Source organism: Ahaetulla prasina, chromosome 6 (assembly GCF_028640845.1).
Source record: "Ahaetulla prasina isolate Xishuangbanna chromosome 6, ASM2864084v1, whole genome shotgun sequence".
NCBI classification, from domain to species: Eukaryota; Metazoa; Chordata; class Lepidosauria; order Squamata; family Colubridae; genus Ahaetulla; species Ahaetulla prasina.
In genome coordinates, this window is record NC_080544.1 from 111,092,005 (window position 1) to 111,118,048 (window position 26,044).

A 26,044-nucleotide genomic window follows, 5' to 3' on the forward strand; every position below is an offset into this window, starting at 1 on the left:
TGGTACACCAGTTGCGCCTTTCTGGACCGGGATGCCCTATGCACGGTCACTCACGCCTCGTGACGTCTCGCCTGGATTACTGCAATGCTCTCTACATGGGGCTCCCTTGAAGGGCATCCGGAGACTGCAGTTAGTCAGAATGCGGCTCGCGGGTGATAGAAGGAGCCCTCGTGGCTCCCGGGTGACACCTATCCTCGCAGACTGCACTGGCTACCTGTGGCCTTCGGGTGCGCTTCAAGGTGTTGGTGACCACCTTTAAAGCGCTCCATGGCATAGGGCCGGGCTATTTACGGGACCGCCTTCTGCTACCGAATACCTCTCACCGACCCGTGCGCTCTCACAGAGAGGGACTCCTCAGGGTGCCGTCAGCTAGGCAGTGCCGTCTGGCGACGCCCAGGGGAAGGGCCTTCTCTGTGGGGGCTCCCGCCCTCTGGAACGAGCTCCCCCCAGGACTTCGCCAACTCTCGGACCTTAGAACCTTCCGTCGTGAGCTTAAAACACACTTATTTAGGTGCGCAGGACTGGACTAGGTTTTTTAGATTTTTAAATTTTTGAAATTTTAAATTTTATATTGATTTTAATTGGTTTTGGTAATCAGGCTGGTTAGAATAAGTTTTTTATTTGTGTTTTAATCTGTATTTATATGTCCTTTTTATATGCCTGTTAACCGCCCTGAGTCCCTCGGGAGATAGGGCGGTATACAAATGTGATCAATAAATAAATAAATAAATAAATAAATAAATAAACCCAAAAATCTTATACGGCCTCACTCCTAGCAAACAGCTGCAGCAAACGTCGCCATCGATAAACCAGTTTTGCATTCTTCCCAAGGATCTCCAAACTTGGCAAGACTTGTGGACTTCAACTCCCAGGAATTCTGGGCGTTGACGTTCAGAAGAAAGTTGTCAAGTTTGGAGACCCTCGCCCTATAGCGCTGTCCCGGGGAGGGGGCAAGGGTAGGCATTGAAACACTTGTCCAGGATGTGAGGGGGTCAGAATAACAGAGTGAGAAGGGACCTTGGAGATCTTCTAGTCCAACCCCCTGCTCAGGCAGGAGACCCTACACCATTCCAGACAAAGTTTTGGTCACCACGATGTAAAAAAGATGTGGAGACTCTAGAAAGAGTGCAGAGAAGAGCAACCAAGATGATTAGGGGACTGGAGGCTAAAACATATGAAGAACGGTTGCAGGAACTGGGTATGTCTAGTTTAATAAAAAGAAGGACTAGGGGAGACATGATAGCAGTCTTCCAATATCTCAGGGGTTGCCACAAAGAAGATTTGGAGTTTAAGCTATTCTCCAAAGCACCTGAGGGTAGAACAAGAAGCAATGGGTAGAAACTGATCAAGGAAAGAAGCAACTTAGAACTAAGGAGAAATTTCCTGACAGTTAGAACAATTAATAAGTGGAACGACTTGCCTGCAGAAGTTGTGGATGCTCCAACACTGGAAATTTTTAAGAAAATCTTGGATAACCATCTGACTGAGATGGTGTAGGGTTTCCTGCCTGGGCAGGGGGTTGGACTAGAAGACCTCCAAGGTCCCTTCCAACTCTGTTGTTATATTATATTATATTAAATGGCTGTCCAGTCTCTTCTTAAAACCTCTGGCGGCAAGTTGTTCCACTGATTAATTGTTCCCACTGTTAGGAAGTTTCTCCCATCGTTCCAGGTTTCTTTTTTCCTAGATCAGTTTCTCTCCATTGATTCTTGTCCTGCCCTCAGGTGCTGACCCCCTCCTCTTCGTGGCAACCCCTGAAATATTGGAAAACCGAGAACTAACCCTAATCCTAACCCCCTCTTCTTTGTGGAAGTCCCTCAAATATTGGAAGACTGCTCTCATATCAGCCCTGATCCTTCTAGAAATACTCAATCCCTGCACCCGTTAACGGAAGAAGCGAGTTGGAGGGGACCTTGGAGGTCTTCTAGTCAACCCCCCTGCTCAGACAGGAGACCCTAGACCTCTGATGGCCAATTTATGTCACACGTGCCAGAGGTGGCACAAAGAGCCCTCTCTGTGGGCACATGCGCTGTCAACAGCTGGTCTTCGCGAGCGCCGGGGCACCGGAAAATGGCCTGAAAAACAGCCCAAAAATGGCGTGAAAACGGTCCAGAAAACAGCTCAAAAAAACAAGCATGCGCGCGCTGGTCTTCACGTTTCCAGTGCTGACTGGTGCGCATGCGCATGCTGGAAACCCGAAGACCAGCTGGCCGGCACACACATGCGCGCCGGCCAGCTGGTCTTTGGGTTTCCGGCACTCTGGCGCGCGCGCGCGCATCCACACACGTTTTGGTTTGGGCACTCGGTGCCCAAAAGATTTGCCGTGTCCCACTCCTCCGCTGACGGCCGGGTCAGGGAAATCCGAATCAGGCGTGCCTCCGCAGCTCTGCCAAAGTCCTAGCAAAGTCTTCAAGGCAGGCAGGAGACCAGAAAGTGACTTCAGCAAGATATGTTTAGATTTTTGCCTGACTCAGAGACTGCCAGAAAGCAGATCCTTTATATAGGCCATGGGGTGTGGCTCCATGACTCAGCACTTATCCAGGCCTGCCCCTCCCTTCCTTCTGTTGCCTCCGCCTATCAATTCTTCTGAAGCGAGGGTCACTCCAGTCGGCAGCTATTGGCAATTGACCTCCCTCAGGCTCACATGCTGTGGAGGAGGGGTAGGGGTCTAGCTGCTCCGTTTGCCTGGGCATGGAGCCAGAGCTGGGGGCTGGAGGTATTTCCTCCTCTTTAGCCTGTCTGGGCATGGAGCCAGGGCTGGGGCCGGGAGGCATACTAGGACATTCCTCCGTGTTCGGAAGCAGATAAGAAGGCCCCGGCTGTGGTGAGATCGGACGAGACACAACAAGATTAGTCATCCCTGCCTTAGATCAGTGGTTAACCTTTCTGGCAGCGAGTGGTGGAACTGGAGCGCGCGCCGGAGCACCGGAACCCGGAAGAGAGCAGCTGGCATTGCACATCAGACAGCTGCTCTCTTCTGGCTTCTGTCGCATGCACAAGCGGGCCAGAACCTGAAAGTGCAGCTGGCGACGGCGCGCATGCCCACAGAGAGGGTTCTGCGTGGCGCCTCTGGCACCCGTGCCATAGGTTCGCCATCACAGCCCTAGACCATTCTGGACAAAGACTGCCCAATCTCTTCTTAGAAACCTCCAGTGTTGGAGCATTTACAACTTCTGGTGGCAAGTTGTTCCACTGGTGAATTGTTCTGACTGCCAAAGAAATTTCTCTTTAATTCCAGGTTGCTTCTCACCTGGAATTAAAGAGAAATTTCTTGTCCTGCCTTCAGGTGCTTCGGAGAATAAGTTGACCCCCTCTTCTTTGTGGCAGCCCCCCCAAATATTAGAAGACTGTTTTCATGTCTCCCCTGGTCCTGCTTTTCACCTATCTATCTATCTATCTATCTATCTATCTATCTATCTATCTATCTATCTATCTATCTATCTATCTATCTATCTATCTATCTACCTATCATCTATCTACCTACCTATATCTATCTATCTATCTATCTATCTATCTATCTATCTATCTATCTATCTATCTATCTATCTATCTATCTATCTATCTATCTATCTATCTATCTATCTATCTATCTATCTATCTATCTATCTATCTATCTATATCTATCTACCTCTATCTATCTATCTATCTATCTATCTATCTATCTATCTATCTATCTATCTATCTATCTATCTATCTATCTACCTATCTATCTCTATCTATCTATCTATCTATCTATCTATCTATCTATCTATCTCCATCCATCCATCCATCTATCTATCTATCTATCTATCTATCTATCTATCTATCTATCTATCTATCTATCTATCTATCTATCTACCTACCTACCTACCTACCTACCTACCTACCTACCTACCTATATCTATCTACCTATCTACCTACCTATATCTATCTATCTATCTATCTATCTATCTATCTATCTATCTATCTATCTATCTATCTATCTATCTATCTATCTATCTATCTACCTATAACTATCTACCTATCTACCTATCTATCTATCTATTTTGTCGAGCATGAATTGAATACATAAAACAAATACAATTAAAGGGAACATTAGGACAGGGACAGTAGGCACGCTGGTGCTCTTATGCATGTCCCTTCCAGATGGCATCTGTAACTAGACAGGTCTGCAGATCTCTTCCCAGCCCTCCATCGGGACGCCAGGCAGAAGATTCCTGCAAAGACCCTTTCAATGAGCCTGGTGGGGGGTCCACCAATTCCGAGTCTTTCTGAGCCCCCCCAACTGTCTCCTCCCTCCCTTTCATGGCCCGCTTCTATAATCGGTGCCCTTTATAAGCCACCCAGCTGGGAAAGGCCGGGAGGACAAAAGCACGAAAATGTCAAAAGGCAAGATTGCATTACTCCTGTTTCCGCATACCATCCAGACGCTCCGGCCGCCACAAAGCCACGCTGTGTAACACAAGAGCATCGTTCTCACCGACGAGGGTGGGAAGAAAAAGAGTGCGAGGACGCCGTTTCAGAGGTGGAGTCCATCAAGACGTGATGATACCAAATAGGCAATTGAAAAGCCCCCCGAAACACAATGCTTGCCATTCATGGCAGGACCGGTTTGCCGATGGATTAGGTTCTATCTCACTGCATTGATCTGTCACTCATTTTGATTTATTTCCCTGGGTATTTTTGCAATAATGACCCCCCGGCAACCAGCCCCCTCTCCCCTGTGGTTCTTAGATGGCACCTGCAACCCTGTCTCTTCCAGGGACATTGACTAACACGACTTGTGAAATGTTATGTTGGCACCAGTTCATAAAACCAAGCCATAAAGGGGAGGGATTTTAATGTGCTTTGGGCTTAATGTAATACTGCTAGTCCTTGACTTACAACCAATCGTTTAGGGACCGTTCAAAGTTAGAATGGCGCTGAAAAATGGGACTTTTTCACACTTACGACCGCTGCAGCATCCCCCCATGATCAAAATTCGAATGCTCGGCAACTGACTCATATTTATCTCTCACAGAGAGGGACTCCTCAGGGTGCCGTCCGCCAAGCAATGTCGGCTGGCGACCCCCAGGGGAAGGGCCTTCTCTGTGGGGGCTCCCACCCTCTGGAATGAACTTCCCACAGGACTCCGCCAGCTTCCTGACCTTCGAACCTTTCGCCGTGAGCTGAAGACATATTTATTTATTCGCGCAGGACTGGCATAGAATTTTAGATTTTATATGGTTTTAATTTTTAATGGGTTTTATTGTTTTAAATATATTTTAATCTGGGCCAAATTGAATAAGTTTTTTAAATATTATTTTATCTTGTATTTATATTGGCATAGGGCCGGGGTACTTACGGGACCGCCTGCTGCTACCGAATACCTCTCACCGACCCGTGCGCTCTCACAGAGAGGGGCTCCTCAGGGTGCCATCGGCGCGACAGTGTCGTCTGGCGACACCCAGGGGAAGGGCCTTCTCTGTGGGGGCTCCCACCCTCTGGAACGAACTCCCCCCAGGACTTCGTCAACTTCCGGACCTCCGAACCTTTCGCCGCGAGCTTAAAACCTACTTATTCATCTGCGCTGGACTGGGTTAGTGTTTTAATGGGTTTTAATGGGTTTTAGTTCTAAATTTTAATTCTGGCCAATTTTAATAAGTTTTTTAACTGTATTTTAATTTGTATTTATAGTACTGTATTTTTACTTGGCTGTGAACCGCCCTGAGTCCTTCGGGAGAAGGGCGGTATACAAATTTAAATAATAAATAAAAATAAATAAATAAATATTGTTGTTCTGTTTTATCTGGCTGTAAACAGCCCTGAGTCCTTCGGGAGAAGGGCGGTATAAAAATCTAATTAAATAAATAAATAAATAAATAATGACGGGCGCAGTGCCTGGCGGTCATGGGATCAGCTTCTGCGACCTTCCGACGAGCAAAGTCAACAGGGGAGCCAGATTCACTTAAGAGCCCTGTTGCTAACGTAGCAGCTGCCGTGATTCACTTAACGACGTGGCAAGAAAGGTCGTAAGATGAGGCAAAACTCCCTTCATAAATGTCTCACTCAGCAATATTAATTTTAGGCACAATTATGGTCATAAGTGGAAGACCACCTGTACCAAGGAGCCCTCAGTTCAACCCTGAACAGGAAAGGTCATAAAACGGGGGAAAGCTCGCTTAATAAATGTTTCATTTAGCAACAGAAATGTTGGACTCAATTGAGGTCATAAGTCGAGGACTACCTATATATGAATCCTACCATTACGACTGAAATCCAGGTTCATATCATGGTGAAAGAACCTAGTTCTGCCATGCAAAAGGCTTCTTATTCCCTGGGTCCTTCTTTCGAAGTCTTTGGCTGCAGCTCATCCTCGACTTACGACCACGAGTGAGTCCCAAATTTATGTTGCTAAGCGAAACATTTCTTAAGGGAGTTTTGCCCCATTTTACGACCTCTCTTTCTACGGTTGTTAAGCGAATCACTGCAGGTGTTCAGCTAGTCACACAGTTGTTAAGTGATCCCGGCGTCACCACTGACTTTGTCAGAAGGTCGCAAAAGGGGATCGTGCGACCCCCACCCCACCCCCGGGACACTGCAACCGTCGTAAGTACATGCCAGTTGCCAAGTGGCCAAATTTTGATCAAGTGACCCAGGTCCTAAGTGTGAAAAACGGTCATAAGTCACTTTTTTTTCCAATGCCAACTTAACTTTGAACGGTCACTAAATGAACGGCTGTAAATCAAGAACTACCTGATTTTAAAAATTTAATGTATGACTGTTTGTTTAATGAACTATACCTTGTGTTTGCTCCGGGAAGTCAGGGGGGGAGGGGGGTTTTGGAGGGAGGGGGGAGGGGAGGGGGGGAAATTTAATTGTTGTTGTAAAACTTTTTCAATAATAATAATAAAAAAAGAACTACCTGCAGTTTTTGAGATTAAACAGGTGAGTTACAAATTTGTTTTAATTTTTTTAGGATTATTTTATACCGCCTGCAGAAGTGGAAGAACGTAAAAATTCCAGCAAACGAACAAACATTTTTTCCTCTGATGAAGAAAACCTGTCTGGTGCCTGGAACAGACAACAAGAATTCTAATATATACATTTAAAATCACCTGGGTGACAGCTCATGCTGAAGAAGAGGCTCAGAAATAAACCTACAACATGCCATACAGAGGCATAATCTGACTCGTAATTGTCGCGTGTTTGTTGTTTTTAATTCGGTTCAATTTTCCATGCAATCATTCAAATGAATCGAGCTGGCCATACAAACATGCTCTGGTACCGGGGTCTCCAACCTTGGCAATTTTAAGACTTGTGGACTTCAACTCCCAGAATTCCTCAGCCAGCTTTGCTGGGAGTTGAAGTCCACAAGTCTTAAAGTGGCCACGATTGGAGACCCCTGCTCTGGCACCAAACGTTAGCAAGGAAGAAGACAGGACAGGTTGCACAGAGAAAAGTGAAAAGATTTTAAAGAAGAAAAAAAAAATGGAGATGTGGGAACTTACATATTCATCCTTACAGGGCCTCATACAGCCATATTCCTTTAGAGAGAGGTAAACAGGCACACATTCAATAAAAGAGATTAAGAGAGAGAGAGAAAAAAAAAGGTTAAAGAGAAAAACCACAGAAATAAAACCTAGCGCATAAAATAAATGTTTTTTTTTAAAAAATGAAAAGTTGATTTAAGAAGAGGAAAAAAACACACTGGAGAGATCCATGCGCAGACACGTCGAAATTTCTTAATGTCTACGAAGGGCCCTTGACGCTCTCCGAACTTGGTTGCTTTCTTGATGTTTCATTCCCCACGCCCTTCTTGCGCTGATGGTGTTACCTAGTTGGGTAATGAAAAGTCTGCAAAAAAACAACCAAGCTCAGACAGAATCAAGGACCTCACACTCCTCCTCCTCTCCTCCTCCTTCTCTTCCTCCTCCACCCTGCACATCCCACTTCCTTCCAGCACTGATGGGGTTACCTAGTTGGGTCAGGGGTGAAATCTACTTACCTTCCATACCGGTTCGGAAGTGCATGCGCCACACGCATGTGCTTCGCTCACGTGCTTCACACATGCGTGCAGACCTACTGCGCATGCACAAAACCTACTGGACATAGCGCAGAACGTAATGAACACATGACTTCCTGGTTAAAACCAGGAAGTAACAACAGCCAGGCGGGTGGGCGGAGCTTTGCTCCGCCATCGCTACCAGATCGCCGAACCAGCCGCCAAGATCGCTACCGGATCGCCCGATCCAGTGCGAATCAGGAGGATTTCACCCCTGAGTCGGATCCTGAAACGTCTACAAGAAAGTCACTAAGCTCAGAGAGCACCAAGGACCTCACAACCCTCCTCCTGCGCCTCCTCTTCCTCCCACATCCCTTCTAGCACTGATGATGTTACCTAGTTGGGTCATTAAACGTCTGCAAGAAAACTACCAAGCTCAGAGAGCACAGGTAATCCTCAACTTACAATAGTTCATTTTGTGACCGTTAGAACTTTTGGAACTCTGATCTTATTATGTATGTCGACGGCAGCAGGGCTACTGTACAAAAAAAAAAAAAAGGACATTTCGATTCCCGCCATGGAGAAATGGCTGCAAAAGTTGATGGAGTTGGCAGAGATGGCTAAATTGACTGGATCGAAGAAAAGAACTTAAGTGCTTTTGTTTCTACTTGGAAACCGCTTCTGGACTTTGTGCTCAAGGTGGAAAAAAAAATAAAAACTTTGATCTGGGATTTTACTGATTAGATTGATTGGTTGTTATAGAAATGGCGAGTTTATACTGTTATGGAAAAGTAAAAAGTTGAGGTTCGATGTTAAAGCCTTTTTCTACTGTAACAGAGGGAGTCAGAAGTCAATGCGGTTTTTTTCGTTTCTCCCTCTCTTCCACACTTCTCTCTTCCCCTTCTCCTTCCCTCTGTGTCCTACCATTTACTATAGAATAGAATAGAATAGAATAGAATAGAATAGAATAGAATAGAATAGAATAGAAAAGAAAAGAAAAGAAAAGAAAAGAAAAGAAAAGAAAAGAAAATAGACTTGGAAGGGACCCTGGAATCTAACCCCCCACTTAGGCAATTCCAATTGCCAGGTAAAAGAACCAAGAATTTACCGTTAAGCTTGTGTCCTTTCAGACACAAAGCCTGGATTTAGAACACAGAATAATACCGTCGGAAGGGACCTCAGAGGTTTCGCTATGGGATTTGCCAGCTGAACTTTGATCAGCAATTCAACAGTCCATGGCTTATCTCGAGATGAAAACTAAAATTTTGCTTCTCACTGTTTCTGGCTAAACTGGATTAAGATAGCAAGAGGTTCTAGACTCTGACGTCAGCAGGTGCAGGTCACCTGTTCAAAGAGAGATGCTGGGGTTTTTTTTCTTCCCTCCAAGTTATGACACAATGTTCTTCCTGGAAACTAAGGCTGAAGGACAAGCTAACCTGTACAGGTATAGAGAAGAGAAGAGAAGAGAAGAGAAGAGAAGAGAAGAGAAGAGAAGAGAAGAGAAGAGAACAGAACAGAACAGAACAGAACAGAACAGAATAAAATATAGAAAATGAATGGTAATATAATAATGCTATTATGTCTAATACAATCTCTCTCTACTAAATCCCCCCTCCTCCTTTCCTAAGAAGGTGGCAGCGTGGAAGCTTCCGGGATTAATATGAATAGAATAGAATAGAATAGAATAGAATAGAATAGAATAGAATAGAATAGAATAGAATAGAATAGAATAGAATAGAATAGAATAGAGAAAATGAATGGTAATATAATAATGCTATTATGTCTAACTCCAATCTCTCTCTACTAATTTCCCCTCCTACTTTCCCAAGAAGGTGGCCGCATGGAAGCTTCCAGGGTTAATATGAATAGAATAGAATAGAATAGAATAGAATAGAATAGAATAGAATAGAATTCTTTATTGACCAAGTGGGATTGGACACACAAGGAATTTCTCTTGGTGCATAGGCTCTCGGTATACATAGACGAAAAGATACCTTCATCAAGAATCATAAGGTACAACACTTAATGCTAGTCATAGGGAACAAATAAGCAAACAGGAAACAATCAATCAATCGGTTCGTTCACAACTTAACGGCCGCAATTGAGCTCCAAATTTTCATTGCTAAGCAGGGCGATTGTTCACCGAGCCGTGTCTCCCTTTACAACCTGTTTTGCACGTTGGTTAAGCAAATCGCTAGCATCGTTAAGTGAATCACGTGGTCGTTAAGCAACTCTGGGTTGCCCCACAGATTTTGCCCGTCAGAAGCTCTCTAGGAAGTTTGCAAATGACAAACCCAAGACCCCAGGACGCTGCAAGCGGTGGTAACACAAGCCAGCCGCCAAGCGCCCAAAGTTCAATCAAGTGGCGGTGGAGATGCTGCAACGGCCACAAGTGTGAGAACCGGTCATAAACCAGATCCACTGAATCACAGTGTTAAGTTAACAGCTTGCAGCGATTCACTTACCGACTGTGAAAGAAAGGGTGCCAAAACTCACTTAACAACTGTGTCGCTGAGCAACAAAATATTTGGACTCAGTTACGGTTGTAAGTGAAGGACTACCTTCGGGATTCCTGTTCATAGATAAGCAGCTATAAACATACCATTTTATTCAGCTACCTGTGCGGTCCTGGTGCCTTGCGCCCGACACTATCCAAGGTTAACCTACTCTTTTAGACACCCCTGTGCCAAGTCCAGTATGGCTGCAGACCAGTTTATCAAGGGAGGTACTACTGCCACTCTATAAAGCCTTAGTAAGGCCACAATTGGAATCCTACATCCAGTTTTGGTCACCACAATATAAAAAAGGATGTTGAAACTCTGGAAAAAGCGCAGAGAAGAGCATGAAAGACGATTAGGGGACTGGAGGCTAAAACATACAATGAACGGTTGCAGGAACTGGGCCTGGCTGGTCTAGTGAAGAGAAGAGAAGGACCAGGGGAGACAGGAGAGCATCTTCCAATATTTGAGGGGCTGCCCCAGAGGGGAGGAGGTCAAAATATTTTCTAGGGCACCCGAAGGCCAGACGAGGAATAATGGATGGAAACCAGTGGTGAAATGTAAAATTTGTTGCTGTGGGTGTGGCTTGGTTGGGGGGGCATGTGACTGGGTGGGTGTGGCCAACTTTTTAAATATATATATATATGTATATATATACCTTTTGGGCAAAAAACAGATGTTAGGCAAAAAAAAACCAAACCCTGTAAAAATAGCCTGATCTGCTTTAAAAAAACACTCTTTAAATTTAACCAAAAGCACACCTCTAGGCTTAAATTCATATCCTGAACATTTTTTCAGTTCACATCTTTGCTTATGAAATTACAATTGCCAGCTGAAAGAACCAAGAATTTACCATTAAGGCTGTGTCCTTTCAGAAAACAAGGTCTGGGTTTAGAACATAGAATAATACTGTTGGAAGGGACCTCAGAGGTCTTCTAGTCCAACCCCCTGCTCAAGCAGGAGACCCTATACCATTTCAGACCAATGGCGGTCCAGTCTCTTCTTAAAAACTTCCAGTGATGGAGCAACCACAACTTCTAGTAGCAAGCAGTTCCATTGGTTAATTGTTCTCACAGTTAGGAAGCTTCTCCTTAATTCCAGGTTGCTTCTCTCCTGGATGCGTTTCCATCCATTGTTTCTTGTCCTGCCTTCTGGTGCTTTGGAGAATAGGTGGACCCCCCCTCTTCTTTGTGATAGCCCCTCAAATACTGAAAGTCTACTATCATCCCTGGTCCTTCTTTTCATTAAACTAGTCATTCTCAATTCCTATAATCATCCTCCGTATGTTTTAGCCTCCAATCCCCTAATCATCTTTGTTGCTCTGCTCTAAACTCTAGAAAGAGTGGCTGGTTCGCCCTGGTTTGGCCAAACCGGTAGTGGCGGGCTCTGTCCACCTGCCCAGATGTTGTCACGGGCGGTCTGCATATGCGCAGGAGTGCTGCGCATGAGCAAATTGAGTGCCACATGTGCACACGCGCACACTCCCAGTTCCGAACCGGTAGCGAAGGTAAGAGGAACCCACTATTGGTTTCAACGTCTTTTTTAACATTGTGGTGACCAAAACTGGATACAATATTCCCATGTGGTCTTACTAAGGCTTTGTAAAGCGGTGCTAGAATACTGATTACTTCTGTTGTATACCTCGCTCAAGTGAGCCGGTGGCCCTTCTACCCAAAATTATCCAAGGTAAAACTTCTGGTACATCGAATTTAAACTGCTGATGAAACTCTGCTCAAAACCATGAAAGACACTTGTCCTCTCTGCATTTATACTTACTTATATGGCTATTTCCACAGGATTGCCATAGTTGGCTGGGAGTCATAACTCAGAAAGCTCAAACTGGCCAAGGAGCTGCTGATCCAGTTCTACAGAGGAATTATTGAGTCTGTCATTTGCACCTCTATAACTGTCTGGTTCGGTTCTGCAACCCAACGAGAAAGACGCAGACTTCAGAGGATAATTAGAACGGCAGAAAAAACAATGGCTACCAACCTGCCTTCCATTGAGGACCTGTATACTGCATGAATCAAGAAGAGGGCCGTGAAAATATTTACAGACCCCTCGCATCCAGGACATAAACTGTTTCAACTCCTACCCTCAAAACGACGCTATAGAGCACTGCACACCAGAACAACTAGACACAAGAACCGTTTTCCCCGAAGGCCATCACTCTGCTAAACAAATAATTCCCTCAACACTGTCAAACTATTCACTAAGTCTGCACTACTATTAGTCTTCTCATCGTTCCCATCACCCATCTCCTTCCACTTATGACTGTAACTTTGTTGCTTGTACCCTTACGATTTACTGTATTTTAATTTTTTTTTAATTTGCATTTATATATTTATATTTATATATATTTATATATATATATTATATATACCTTGATGAACGTATCTTTTCTTTTATGTACACTGAGAGCATATGCACCAAGACAAATTCCTTGTGTGTCCAATCACACTTGGCCAATAAAATTCTATTCTATTCTATTCTATTCTATATCCCGCCCTTCTCCGAAGACTCAGGGCGGCTTACACTATGTCAAGCAATAGTCTTCATCCATTTATATATTATATACAAAGTCAACTTATTGCCCCCAACAATCTGGGTCCTCATTTTACCTACCTTATAAAGGATGGAAGGCTGAGTCAACCTTGGGCCTGGTGGGACTTGAACCTGCAGTAATTGCAAGCAGCTGTGTTAATAAGACTGTCTTAGCAGTCTGAGCCACTCAAGGACCCTTGAGTATATTGATATTGTTTCTTGATTGCTTATTGTTTCCTGATTGCTTATTTGTAACCTATGACTATCATTAACTGTTGTATCTTAGAATTCTTGATGAACGTATCTTTTCTTTTATGTACTGAGAGCATATGCACCAAGACAAATTCCTTGTGTGTCCAATCACGCTTGGCCAATAAAAATTCTATAAATCTAAAATACGTGGCCTTGGCCAAGCCACACCCTTTGCAATCTTGTTCTCTTGGGTGTAAAATAGGAACAAAGAATTGCACTTTGCGGTGTAAAAGAAACTTGATAAAAGAGGCAAAGCCGGCATTTTAAGCCTTTGTGGTTTCACAATACGGGAACTGTTGGAATGAACATCGCGGAAGCCATTGGAAATATCTCTGTGTGGGTCTAAAGGTTGAATCGTGGCAGGATATTTTGATTCCAGGGGTGGGTTTCACATAATTTTACCACCGGGTTGCTGCACGCCAAAAATGTGTGCGTGCGTGTGCCCTTCTGCGCATGCGTGCGGCCTCTGTGCAGGCGCTTTGCTCACGCATGTGGCTTGCAAGCATGCGCGTGGCTTATAAAACGTGGCTAAATAGGATGGCATAGCGCCAGGGGCAGGTCGCTACTACCGGTTCGACTGGCTGAATATTACCACTGTTTGATTCCCAAAAGAGATGAATGGCTGCAAAGATTGATGGAGTTAGCAGAGATGGCGAAACTGATTGCTTTGACTGAAGGCAGGGGGAGGAGAACCACCATTAATTTCCTTTCTGCTTGGAAACCATTTCTGGGCTTTGTGCTCGAGGTGGGAGAAAAAAAAGTGAAACTTTGATTTGGGGTTTTACCGATCAGATAAGTTTCCTGTTATAGAAATGGCTAGTTTATACCATTATTCAAAAGTAGAAAAGTTGGACTGACACTATTCTATCAAGGAAGGAGATATAGAATTGACACGGTTTTAAAGGCAAAGGATTTTCTTTCTACAGTTTTGAAAGTCGAAATAGAAGTGATAGAAAAACTTCAAGAGACTCAAGAAGGCGTGGTGACCCAAGAGCCTTTATTGCTGCCAGTATTAGAGGAACCACAAGAGCAAAGGGTGACAAGAGGAGCCCTTAAGCGTAAAGAAGAGCAACAGTCTCAAAGTAAAAGTCAGGATCCCATTATGGAAGCTGTGGGAGGAGCTAGACGGAAGATACCGGAGGAGGAGCTTCCGTTGTCTGCTTCAAAGCTTCAGGAGGCCAGTAATGGCAAATAGAATCTTGTCATGGAATGTTAATGGCTTGAATTCAGCTCAGAAAAGAAGGAAAATATTTCACTACTTGAAACAATTTAAAATGATGTGATTTGTTTGCAAGAGACACATATAAAATTATCAGACCAAAAATATTTAATTAATTCAAAATTGGGTAACCATTTTGTTGCATCAGCTTTGGAAAAGAAGCATGGAATTGTTGTATATATCAGGAAGGATATACCAGCTAAGCTAATTGAGGCAGATATTCAAGGAAGATTTATTGCTATTGAACTGGTGATAGATGCAAAAAAGACTTTGTTGATAGGTATTTATGCACCTAATCAGCAACAAGAAAAGTTTTACAAAATGTTACATGAGAGGTTGACCCTCTGGGATTATAGTTCGTTTATTTTATTAGGAGACTGGAATGGAGTAATTGATACAAGAAGGGATAAGAGAACTTCCTCCAAGAAGATACCTATACATGCAAAATTACCAAAATCTTTTTTTGAAATGATGGAAGACTTTGAGTTTAGAGATATATGGAGGTTACGGAATCCAGATGAGAGAGATTTTACTTTTTTCTGATAGGCATCAATCTTTTTCACGCATTGATTTTATTTTAATTTCTAATGACTTGCTTTCTAGGGTGAAGAAAACGAAGATATTTTCGAGGTGTTTAACTGACCATAGCCCAGTATGGATGGAATTATTACAAGGGAAAAAAGGTGGTAGAACATGGAGGTTGAATGAAAATCTGTTTAGATATGAGGATAATGTAACTTATTGTAAGAAACAGTTAAAAGAATTTTTTGATTTTAATATGTACAAAGGGACACCTATAGGAACTGTGTGGGAAGCGAGCAAAGCGTTTATTAGAGGATATTGATTTATTTGGACAACAGGCAAAGGAATAATAAACAAAAGCAGCGTAGATATTTGGAAGAAGAAATTCAAAGGAAGCAACAGTTATTAATTCAAAACCCACAAGATCATAAACTTAAAGAGGCTATAAAAATATTACAGAGTCAATTTAATATGTTAATGGCAGACCAGGTGGCAACGAATATACAATATGCTAAACATAATACCTTTTGTAATGCAAATAAACCTGGGAGATGGTTGGCATATAATTTAAGGAAGAAACAGAAAGCACGTGTCATACAAAAATAGAATATAAAGGTAAAGAGACATATCAACAGGATAAAATTAAAAGGCATTCTCAGAATTTTATACTGCACTATATGCAAAAGACAAAATATTGGATAGGGATATTTATGATTATTTGAAAGATTATAAGGTGAATATTCTAACATTAGAACAGAGGAGGAGCTGAACCGGCCGATAGCTACTGGAGAAATAGTGGAGGCAATTAAACAATTAAAATGGGAAAACCCTGGTACAGATGGTCTTACAGCAACTTATTATAAAAACACAGGATGAAATATTAGGCCCACTTAAAGAATTATTTAATCAGATACAATTAGGAGTGGGAATACCCCGTCATGGAAAACATCTTTTATTTCACTGATACCGAAGAGGAGCAAGACTGCTCTAAACCTGGTAACTATAGGCCGATTTCACTTTTAAATAATGATTATAAGATTTTGTAAAATAATAGCAAATAGATTAATGTTAGTTTTACAACAAAGAATTCATACTGATCAATCTGGTTTTATAAAAGGGAGGCAGATGAGGAATAATGTTAGACAGATTATTAATATATTGGAATATTTGGAAAGAAGAATACTTCAAGCGGCACTTATTTTTGGATGCAGAGAAAGCCTTTGATCGATTGCATTGGGATTTTTTATTTAAATTAATAGAGAAAATGCAATTTGGAGACTGTTTTATTAGAATAATTAAAGCGATTTATGGAGAGCAAACAGCACAGATTATAGTAAATGGTAGTTTGACAGTAGTTATTAAGATTGCGAAGGAACAAGACAGGGATGTCCTTATCACCATTATTGTTTGTTTTGACTCTGGAACCATTATTAGATAAAATACGAATTAATGAAAATAGAGGAATTAAGATTAGACAATATGAGTACAAAGTTAGAGCTTTTGCAGATGATGTAGTGGTTACGTTAATGAATCCTATAAATTCAAGTAGATTTTTGTTGGAAGTAATTGATAAATATGGAAAGGTATCAGGATTTAAAATAAATCAGAAAAAACAAAAGTGATAATTAAAAATATGTCTATACAACAGAAACAAAAACTAGAGGAAATGACAGGATTTGAGGTAGTAAAAAGGTTAAATATTTAGGGTCTATATTAGCTCATCGAACAAGAAACTTTATAAGAATAATTATGACTTGCTATGGCAAAAGTTCAGAATGATATGAATGGCTGGAAGAAATTGCAGTTATCCCTATTGGGAAGGATTGCTATTAAAATGAATGTGTTACCTAGATTTTTGTTTCTGTTCCAGATGATACCTATAATTAAAAAGGATAAAAATTTGGAAGATTGGCAGAGTGGGATTAATAAATTTATATGGCAGGGTAAAAGGCGAGGTTAAAATGAAAATAATACAGGATTCACGGGAAAGAGGTGGTTTAAGAATGCCTAATTTTAAACTATATTATGAAGCAGTAACCCTCTCAGTAATAAGTGACTGGTTTAACTTAACAGAGGAAAGAATTTTGAATATAGAAGGTTATGACTTGTTATATGGATGGCATGCGTACTTATTTTATGGAAAAAGGTGGATAGGGCTTTTAAGAATCATGTGTTGAGAAGTGCTCTTTTGCGGGTCTGGAATAAATATTCCTATAAATTAGATTATAAGATTCCTATATGGTGAGCCCTAGACATGCAATAGAGAATATAAATATAGAACAGAAACAGGAAATGATTACATATAAAGAACTTTTGTATGCTGAAGGAGGTAGATTGCAATTAAAATCATTACAGGTATTAAATGAAGAAGGGAGGAATTATACTTGGTTTCAATATGGGCAAATAAGTGCTAGATGGAAAGAAGATCAAAAAATTGGTATAATGCAAAGGGAGGAAAATTTAATAAAGCAAATTAGAAATCAGACCCAGGAGCATATAAAGAGATTGTATAATGTGTTGCTTGAAATAGATTCGGAAAAGGATTTGGTAAAGGATTGTATGATAAAATGGGCACAGAATATTCAGGAACCAATAATGTTGGAAACATGGGAGAAAATTTGGGTTAGAAATGTTAAGTTTACACAAGCACAGAATTTAAGGAAAATTTTTATAAGATGTTTTATAGATGGCATTTAGATCCCAAAAAATTATCATGTATGTATCCTAATATCCAAGCGAAATGTTGGAGGTGTGATTGTGATGATGCTACATATTTTCATATTTGGTGGACTTGCAAGAAAATTAAGGTCTTTTGGATAAGAATTTGGTGGATTATTCAAAATGTACTGAAGAAGAAGATAAAGTTCCTGCCACAATTTTTCCTTTTGGGAATTATAATGGATTGTACAGGGATTGAGACTAAACTGATTTTGAACTTAATAACAGCAGCAAGACTGTTGATTGGACAATACTGGAAGAAAGAAGAGATACCTACAATAGAAGAATGGATATTGAAAGTTATTAACTTGGCTGAGATGGCTAAAATCTCAGCGTTTTTAAAAGACAATACGCAGGAAAGATATTTAATTGAATGGAAAAAATGGATTGATTATCTACAAAACAGATATCAGATTAAGAAATATCAGATTGCCTTTGAATAATTAGAAAGTTATTTTATGTAATGGGAGGGGTTGGGAGACTAAAAGCTTTGGATGTGGTTATTTGGATTGGACTTTACCTTGTGATTGACCCGGGAAGCCGGGGTGGGGAGGAGGGGATGTTTTTTTTTTTTTTTGGGAGGGAGGGGGAAAAAAGGGGGAAAATGTTTTTGTTTTTTTTAAAACTCTTTCAATAAAAAAAAAAAAAAAAAAAAAAAAAGTAGAAAAGTTGAGGTTTGATGCTCTTACAGGTGGTCCTCGATTTACGACAGTTTGTTCGAAGTTACAACGGCACTGAAAAAAGGGACCTAGGACCACTTGTTACACTTATTGACTGTTGCTGCATCCTCGTGGTCATAAGATTTACATTCGGATGCTTGACAAGTGACTCACATTTATGACGCTTGCAGTCTCCGGGGGAGTCGGGGTGTCACGTGATCTCCTTTTGTGACCTGACAAGCCATGTCCACGGGGAAGCCGGATTCATTTAACAACCGTGTTGTTACCTTAACAACTGCAGTGATTCGCTTCACACTTGCGGCAAAAAAAAAGTTGTAAAATCGGGCAAAACTCCCTTAACAAACTTCTCACTTAGCAACATCAATTTTGGGCTCAATTGTTGTCGCAAATCGAGGACCACCAGTATCTTATTCTACTGCACCAAAGGGAGTTGGAAGTCAATCCCTGTTCTTTTTTTTCTTTTTTTCCTTTTTTCCCTACACTTTTCCCTTCCCTCCTGCACGAATCAAGAAGAGGGCCGTGAAAATATTTGCAGATCCCTCGCATCCTGGACATAAACTGTTTCAACTCCTACCCTCAAAACGACGCTATAGAGCACTGCACACCAGAACAACTAGACACAAGAACAGTTTTTTCCCGAAGGCCATCACTCTGCTAAACAAATAATTCCCTCAACACTGTCAGACTATTTACTGAATCTGCACTACTATTAATCGTTTCATAGTTCCCATCACCCATCTCTTTCCACTTATGACTGTATGACTATAACTTGTTGCTGGCAATCCTTATGATTTATATTGATATATTGATCATCAATTGTGTTGTAAATGTTGTACCTTGATGAACGTATCTTTTCTTTTATGTACACTGAGAGCATCTGCACCAAGACAAATTCCTTGTGTGTCCAATCACACTTGGCCAATAAAATTCTATTCTATTCTATTCTATTCTATTCTTATTTTCCTACTACTTCCTTTTGTATTTTTTGTATTTTTTATATTATAAACTAATAAAAACAATCAAAATAAAGGTTGAATCATGGCAACCCGGACTAATTGTTGTGAGCTTGAGATGTTTGTCCAAGGAGCTTCATCAATCACAGCCAGTCAGTTAAGCAGAGAGTTGTGGGAACGTACCAATTCTTACCACATAATATGTCAATATGTCAATCAAAACTCTCAGTTTATCCAGGCAAAAGTACAGGGAGTCCTCAACAGTTTGTTTAGTGACTGTTCGAAGTTACAAGGGCACTAAAAAAAAATGACTCAGGACCGTTTTTCACACTTACGACCCTTGGGACATCACCAGGGTGCCAGGATAAAAATTCAGCCGCTTTTGACAACTGACTCATATTTATGACGGTTGCAGTGTGCTCGAGAGTCATATGATCTCTCTTTTGCCCCCTTCTGAGAAGCAAAGTCAACGAAGAAGCTGGATTCACTTAACAACCGTGTCACTAACTGCCACACATCAGGGGTTCTGTCTCCTTCCCCACTTCGGATTAATGAGCTGGCCTTCAGCCAGTGGATTCACGGCTCTTATCAGTCCTGGCAGAGAAATCGCAGCTGTCTGCCAAAGTTCAAACAAATGTCTCACGTAGCAAGACTTTCAGCTCTTTTTGAAACGGATCAGCTAAACTTCGCTTCCCGTGGAGTGAGAGCAGTCTCAAAGCTTCTTATATGGCATAGGACCGGGTTACTTACGGGACCGCCTACTGTCACCAGTAGCCTCCCATCGACCTGTGCGCTCCCACAGAGAGGGCCTCCTCCGGGTACCATCGGCCAAACAATGTCGGCTGGTGACCCCCACGGGGAGGGCCTTCTGTGTGGAGGCTCCTGCCCTCTGGAATGAGCTGCCTCCGGGGCTTCGACAACTCCCCGACCTCCAGACCTTTTGCAGCGAGCTGAAGACGCTTCTGTTTCAGCGTGCAGGCCTAGCTTACATGTAGTTTTAAATGGGGTTTTTAAATGGGGTTTTTAATCTTATTCCAATTTTTAGGCCATATATTGAATTAGTTTTTTATACTGTTTTTTAACTTGTGTTCTATGTATTTTTGTATTTTTATTGGCTGTGAACCGCCATGAGTCCTTCAGGAGAAGGGCGGTATACAAATTGAATAAATAAATAAATAAATAAATAAATAAATAAATAAATAAATATATCCTCTTATATATCCTCTTCCTTTTGATGAGGCCGCCTCTCTAATCTTCTGAAGCGCAGGTCAAGCCAAGCTTGATTATTATTATCAGCTGGGTCTGAAGGCGTAGCCTGGGGAAGGGAGGAATCAGAGGATGACAGCCTCATTACGTCCTCCGACTGGTCTAGTTCTGGCTCCTGGAGCCAGGCCAAAGGAATCGGTGCTCCCGAGGTAAGTCTTACCGGCCCTTCCCCCTCACTCTCGGAGTCACTTTCGGGCATGGGGCCAGCTTCGGGAACTGGAGTCACAACATCAGGCCTGACAAACAAGCAAAGCCCCATCCCGCAGTTTTTGGCCAACACACAAAACCATGCCCCCTCTGGTCCATGGAAAAACCACAAAACTGGTCCCTGGTGCCCCAAAGGCTGGAGAGCGTTGGCCTAGATGACTGCATGTCTTCATCTCAGTGTGTGTGTGTGTGGGGGGGGGAGCCTGCAGCCCGAAAAGGCACCGAAACAACAACACAGGTAGCATTTGCAAAGAAAGTCACAATTATACTTACAGTTCCGGGCCTGGTGAAGTCGATGCTGTGTGGGACGCTTTGCTTCATCTGATTGCTAAAGAGACGCATGCAGACGCTTTGCAGGTCTTCCGGGGTGATCTGAGATAATCAAGAAACCCCCCACCCCCAAAGGAAAGTTAGAACTCGTTTCCCTTTAAAAAGGGAAGGTTATCTGCAAGGTTACCCTGTCTTGCAGACCCATCAGAGTGGGGAGGCAGAGAATATTGGCGGGTCCCATCCCTGAGGGAGATACACCTGGTGGGACTCAGAAGAAGGGCCTTCTCCATGGTGGCTCCCTCCCTCTGGAACATCATGTTGATACTCTGGAAAAAGTGTAGAGAAGAGCAACCAGGATGATTGGAGGACTGGAGGCTAAAACATACGATGAACAGTTGCAGGAACTGGGCCTGGCTAGTCTAGGGAAGAGAAGGACCAGGGGAGACAGGATAGCATCTTCCAATATTTGAGGGGCTGTCCCAGAGAGGAGGAAGGGGGTCAAGCTATTTCCTAAAGCACCCGAAGGCCAGACAATAAATAATGGATGGAAACTGACCAAGGAGAGATTCAACCTGGAAATAAGGAGAATTTTTCTGAAATTCTTCAGAAAGTTGCCTTCAGAAGTTGTGGGAGCTTCATCCCTGGAAGCTTTCAAGAAGAGACTGGGCTGCCATCTGTCAGAAATGGTGTAGGGTGGGGGGGTTGGACTAGATCAGAGGTCTCCAACCTTGGTCCCTTTAAGACTTGTGGACTTCAACTCCCAGAGTCCCTCAGCCAGCAAAGGAGACCCCTGAACTAGATAATAATAATAATAATAATAATATCAGAGTTGGAAGGGACCTTGGAGGTCTTCTAGTCCAACCTCCTGCCCAGGCAGGAAACCCTACACCATTCCAGACAAATGGCTATCCAACATTTTCTTAAAACTTTCCAGTGTTGGAGCATTTACAACTTCTGCAGGCAAGTTCTTCCACTGATTAATTGTTCTAACTGTCAGGAAATTTCTCCTTAGTTCTAAGTTGCTTCTGTCCTTGATTAGTTTCCACCCATTGCTTTTTGTTCTACCCTCAGGTGCTTTGGAGAATAGTTTGACTCCCTCTTCTTTGGGGCAGCCCCTGAGATATTGGAACACTGCTATCATGTCTCCCCTAGTCCTTCTTTTTATTAAACTAGACATACCCAGTTCCTGCAACCGTTCTTCATATGTTTTAGCCTCCAGTCCCCTAATCATCTTTGTTGCTCTTCTCTGCACTCTTTCTAGAGTCTCAACATCCTTTTTACATCGTGGCGACCAAAACTGAATGCAATATTCCAAGTGTGGCCTTACCAAGGCCTTATAAAGTGGTATTAACACTTCACGTGATCTTGATTCTATTCCTCTGTTTATGCAGCCCAGAATTGGGTTGGCTTTTTTGGCAGCTGCTGCACACTGCTGACCTACAAGGTCCCTTCCAATTCTCTTAATCTGTAATAATCCTCCCCCCAGAGATTAGAATGGCCCCCACTCTTAACACTTTTCCAGAAGGCGCTGAAGACCTGGTTCTGCCAGCAGGCCTGGGGAACCCAGAGTGGGATGGAGCCCATTCAATGGCTCGCGTGAGGTGCTGAGGTGATTTTATTATATTAATTTATTATATGACTCTTCTTTTATTAGTTTTATTGCTTTTTATGTGAGGTTTTATATTCTGTAAGCCGCCTTGAGTGGCCATGTGCGAATAGGCGGCAATATAAATTAAATAAAACAAACAAACAAATAAACAAACAAACAACTGGAAGTATAAATAGGTTTTGTAAAGTTGTGCAGCCTCATCCACCGATGAGGGAGGAAAATAGCAAAGCTCAGGGCACACCAGTAAAGGACCTTCGAAGTACAGGTCGTCCTCGATTTACGACCCGCAACGGAGGCCAAAATTTCTGTGGTTAAGCGACACCTTTAAGTGAATTTTGCCCCATTTTACGACGCTTCTTGTTAAGCGAATCACCTTTTGCACAACCTTTTCCTGACAAGCAAAGTCAGTAGGGAAGCCGGATTCACTTAACAACCGGGTCACTATGTTATAGACTCCAGCGATACACTTAACAAAGGTGGCGAGGAAAGTCGTAAAATGGGGCAAAACTCACTTAGCAACATACATTTTGGGCTCCATTGGTGTCGCAAATTTGAGGTCTACCTGTGTTCTATTTTCAAAAAAACTCTAAATTTGGTGAGAGTCAACTCAACAGTGACCCCTCCTGGTGAGATCTGGGAGAACAACTTAAAACAGGGATGTCCAAACTGGACAACTTTAAGACTGGTGGACTTCAACTCCCAGAATTCCTCAGCCAGCAAAGCAAAGCTGGCTGAGGAATTCTGGGAGTTGAAGTCCACCAGTCTTAAAGTGGCCAAGGTTGGAGACCCCTGACTTAAATGGTTCATCACCCAAAGTGGGGATTTTCAGACAGAGTAAAAAAGAAATATGGGAACAATATGCGGGTCAAGAAGCAACAGCGAGAACTGGACACGGAACCACTGATTGGTCCAAAATTGGGAAAGGAGTCCGGCAAGGCTTGTATACTGTCGCCCTGCCTATTTAACTTATATGCAGAAAGGCGGGGCTAGATGAATCAAAAGTTAGAATTAAGATTGCCGGGAGAAATATCAACAACCTCAGATATGCAGACGATACCACTCTAATGGCAGAAAGTGAAGATGAACTAAAGAGCCTCTTGATGCAAGTGAAGGAGGAGAGTGCAAAAGTTGAAACTCAACATTAAGAAAACTAAGATCATGACATCCAGCCCTCTCAATTCCTGGCAGATAGATGGGGAAGAAATGGAGGGAGTGACCGATTTTATTTTCCTGGGCTCCAAGATCACCGCAGATGGGGACTGCAGCCAAGAAATTAAAAGACGCTTTGCTCCTGGGGAGGAAAACCATGGCAAATCTAGACAGCGTACTAAAAAGCAGAGACATCACCCTGCCAACAAAAGTGTATATAGTCAAGGCTCTGGTTTTCCCAGTTGCAATGGATGGCTGTGAAAGTTGGACCGTAAGAAAGGCTGAGCGCCAAAGAATGGAGGCCTTTGAACTCTGGTGCTGGAGAAGACTCCTGCGAGTCCCTTGGACTGCAAGGCGATCCAACCGGTCAGTCCTAGAGGAGATCAACCCTGACTGCTCTTTAGAAAGCCAGATCCTGAAGAGGAAACTCAAATACTTTGGCCACCTAATGAGAAGGAAGGACTCACTGGAGAAGAGCCTCATGCTGGGAACGATGGAGGGCAAAAGAAGAAAGGGACGGCAGAGAACAAGGTGGCTGGATGGAGTCACTGAAGCAGTCGGCGTGAGTTTAAATGGACTCCAGAGGATGGTAGAGGACAGGAAGGCCTGGAGGAACATTGTCCATGGGGTCGCGATGGGTCGGACACGACTTCGCAGCTAACAACAACAAATGGGAACAATGGGCCACAGGGACCAGAGATGTGGTTACACTGACTTATTTCTTTTTATTTACTAGATCTGTATGCTACAAATCTTACTCTGGGAAGACTCGCAATGTCAGAAATGCAGGTAGCCCTTAATTCTAAATATTGAATCAAAGAATTTATACGAACACTAGCAAAAGAAATGGAGTTTAAAAAAAGAAAAGAAAATAAGAAAAACAGGGGCAAAACTCAGTTAACAACAATCTCGCTTAGCAACAGTAATCTGGGGCCTAATTGCGGTCGTAAGTTGAGAACCATCCGTATCAAGGCGAGAGGTGAAACTGTGCAATTGAAGCTCTCTCCCTCCTCTCCTCAGCCCGGATCCTGGGCCTGTTATCAGACTCCGAGTCTGATAATGAAGATGAAAGGCTTTTCATGCCTCCAGCCCCCGGCCCTGGCAGGATGTCAGGAATGAAGAAACAAACAGCGTGTGAGCAGGAAGCCAGCCACGTGCTGGAATTACTGACAGCAGATCCAGCTGAAGAGAATTCAAAATGGGAGGATCCTCGCTTCTGGAGATCTGAGAGGCGACGCCAGCGGAAGGAAGGGAGGGGCAGGCCTGGACAAATGCTGAGTCATGGAGCCAAACCCCACAGCCTATATAAAGGACCTGCTTGTGGCATTCCAACCTTGAGTCAAGCAAAGTCTCATCTAGTTTGCTGAAGTCACAACTTGGACTCCTGCCTGCCCTGAGAAACCTCAAAGGAATTTGGCAAAGCTGCAGGGGCTTCGTGGCCACGCTTCATACGGACTTCCTTGACCCGGTCGTTGGAGGGGGAGAGGGACACGACACTTCTGTTTTTTCACACGTATTGCATGCAATAATGGGTGGGACTTGACTTTTTTGACCTCTATGGGCCCGAGACCCCCATGCTGGCCGCAGGGATGTCCGTACCATCTTGCCATTGACGGTGGCCTCCAGAGAATCCACCAGCTCAGCTGTGACGCCAATGAGGTTGTGATAATCAGCCTGGATTTTGTTAAAGCGCTTCAGGTAGGTCATGGTCTTGCGTTCGGATTCTACCAGCTGTTGGTGGAGCTGCTGCAACGTTTCTGCAAAAAGTAGGGGAGGAAGGAGCAAAAGAAAAAAGAAAATAAAGAGAAAGAGAGAGAGAGAGAGAGAGAGTTGTAGTGATGTAGTAAGAACTGATGGTGCGTAACAGTTCCTGGTTTGTTCGGAAAAACTCTGTTCTGTTTTTTTTTGCTTTTCTCCGTGGTTTAAGTTACCATATTTTTCAGAGTATAAGACACACTTTCCCCCACCCAAAAGGGGTGGAAATGTCTCTGCGTCTTATACAGCAAATGTTGCCAAAGCCCCGCCCACCCGCCAGCCCCCACCCTTCAGCCATTTTTGGCCTCCCCATATCCCGTTTTTGACCCATTCCAGGCTGCAGGGATCGCCACAGCACATCGCCACTGATTTGCCGCCTCTGCGTGTCGCGTTTTTGGCCGTTTCCAGGCAGCGGGGATCGCCACCGCCTGTTGTGTCT

General features: G+C 43.1%; 1 protein-coding gene across 6 annotated transcripts in view; it reads right to left on the minus strand.

Annotated features, from left to right (window-relative positions):
• The window catches only part of ARMC9 (armadillo repeat containing 9), a 173,579-nt gene that overhangs the window by 106,738 nt on the left and 40,797 nt on the right, over positions 1–26,044 (minus strand). For 5 of the 6 annotated variants that reach the window (XM_058188644.1, XM_058188641.1, XM_058188642.1 and 2 more), the window contains 3 exons: positions 25,450–25,607; positions 21,096–21,194; positions 7,470–7,505 (listed from right to left, as the gene is read on the minus strand). In XM_058188644.1, coding sequence (XP_058044627.1) covers positions 7,470–7,505; positions 21,096–21,194; positions 25,450–25,607 — 293 coding nt within the window. The remainder of the gene's footprint in view (positions 1–7,469; positions 7,506–21,095; positions 21,195–25,449; positions 25,608–26,044) is intronic. The other variant, XM_058188643.1, reaches the window with a different exon arrangement.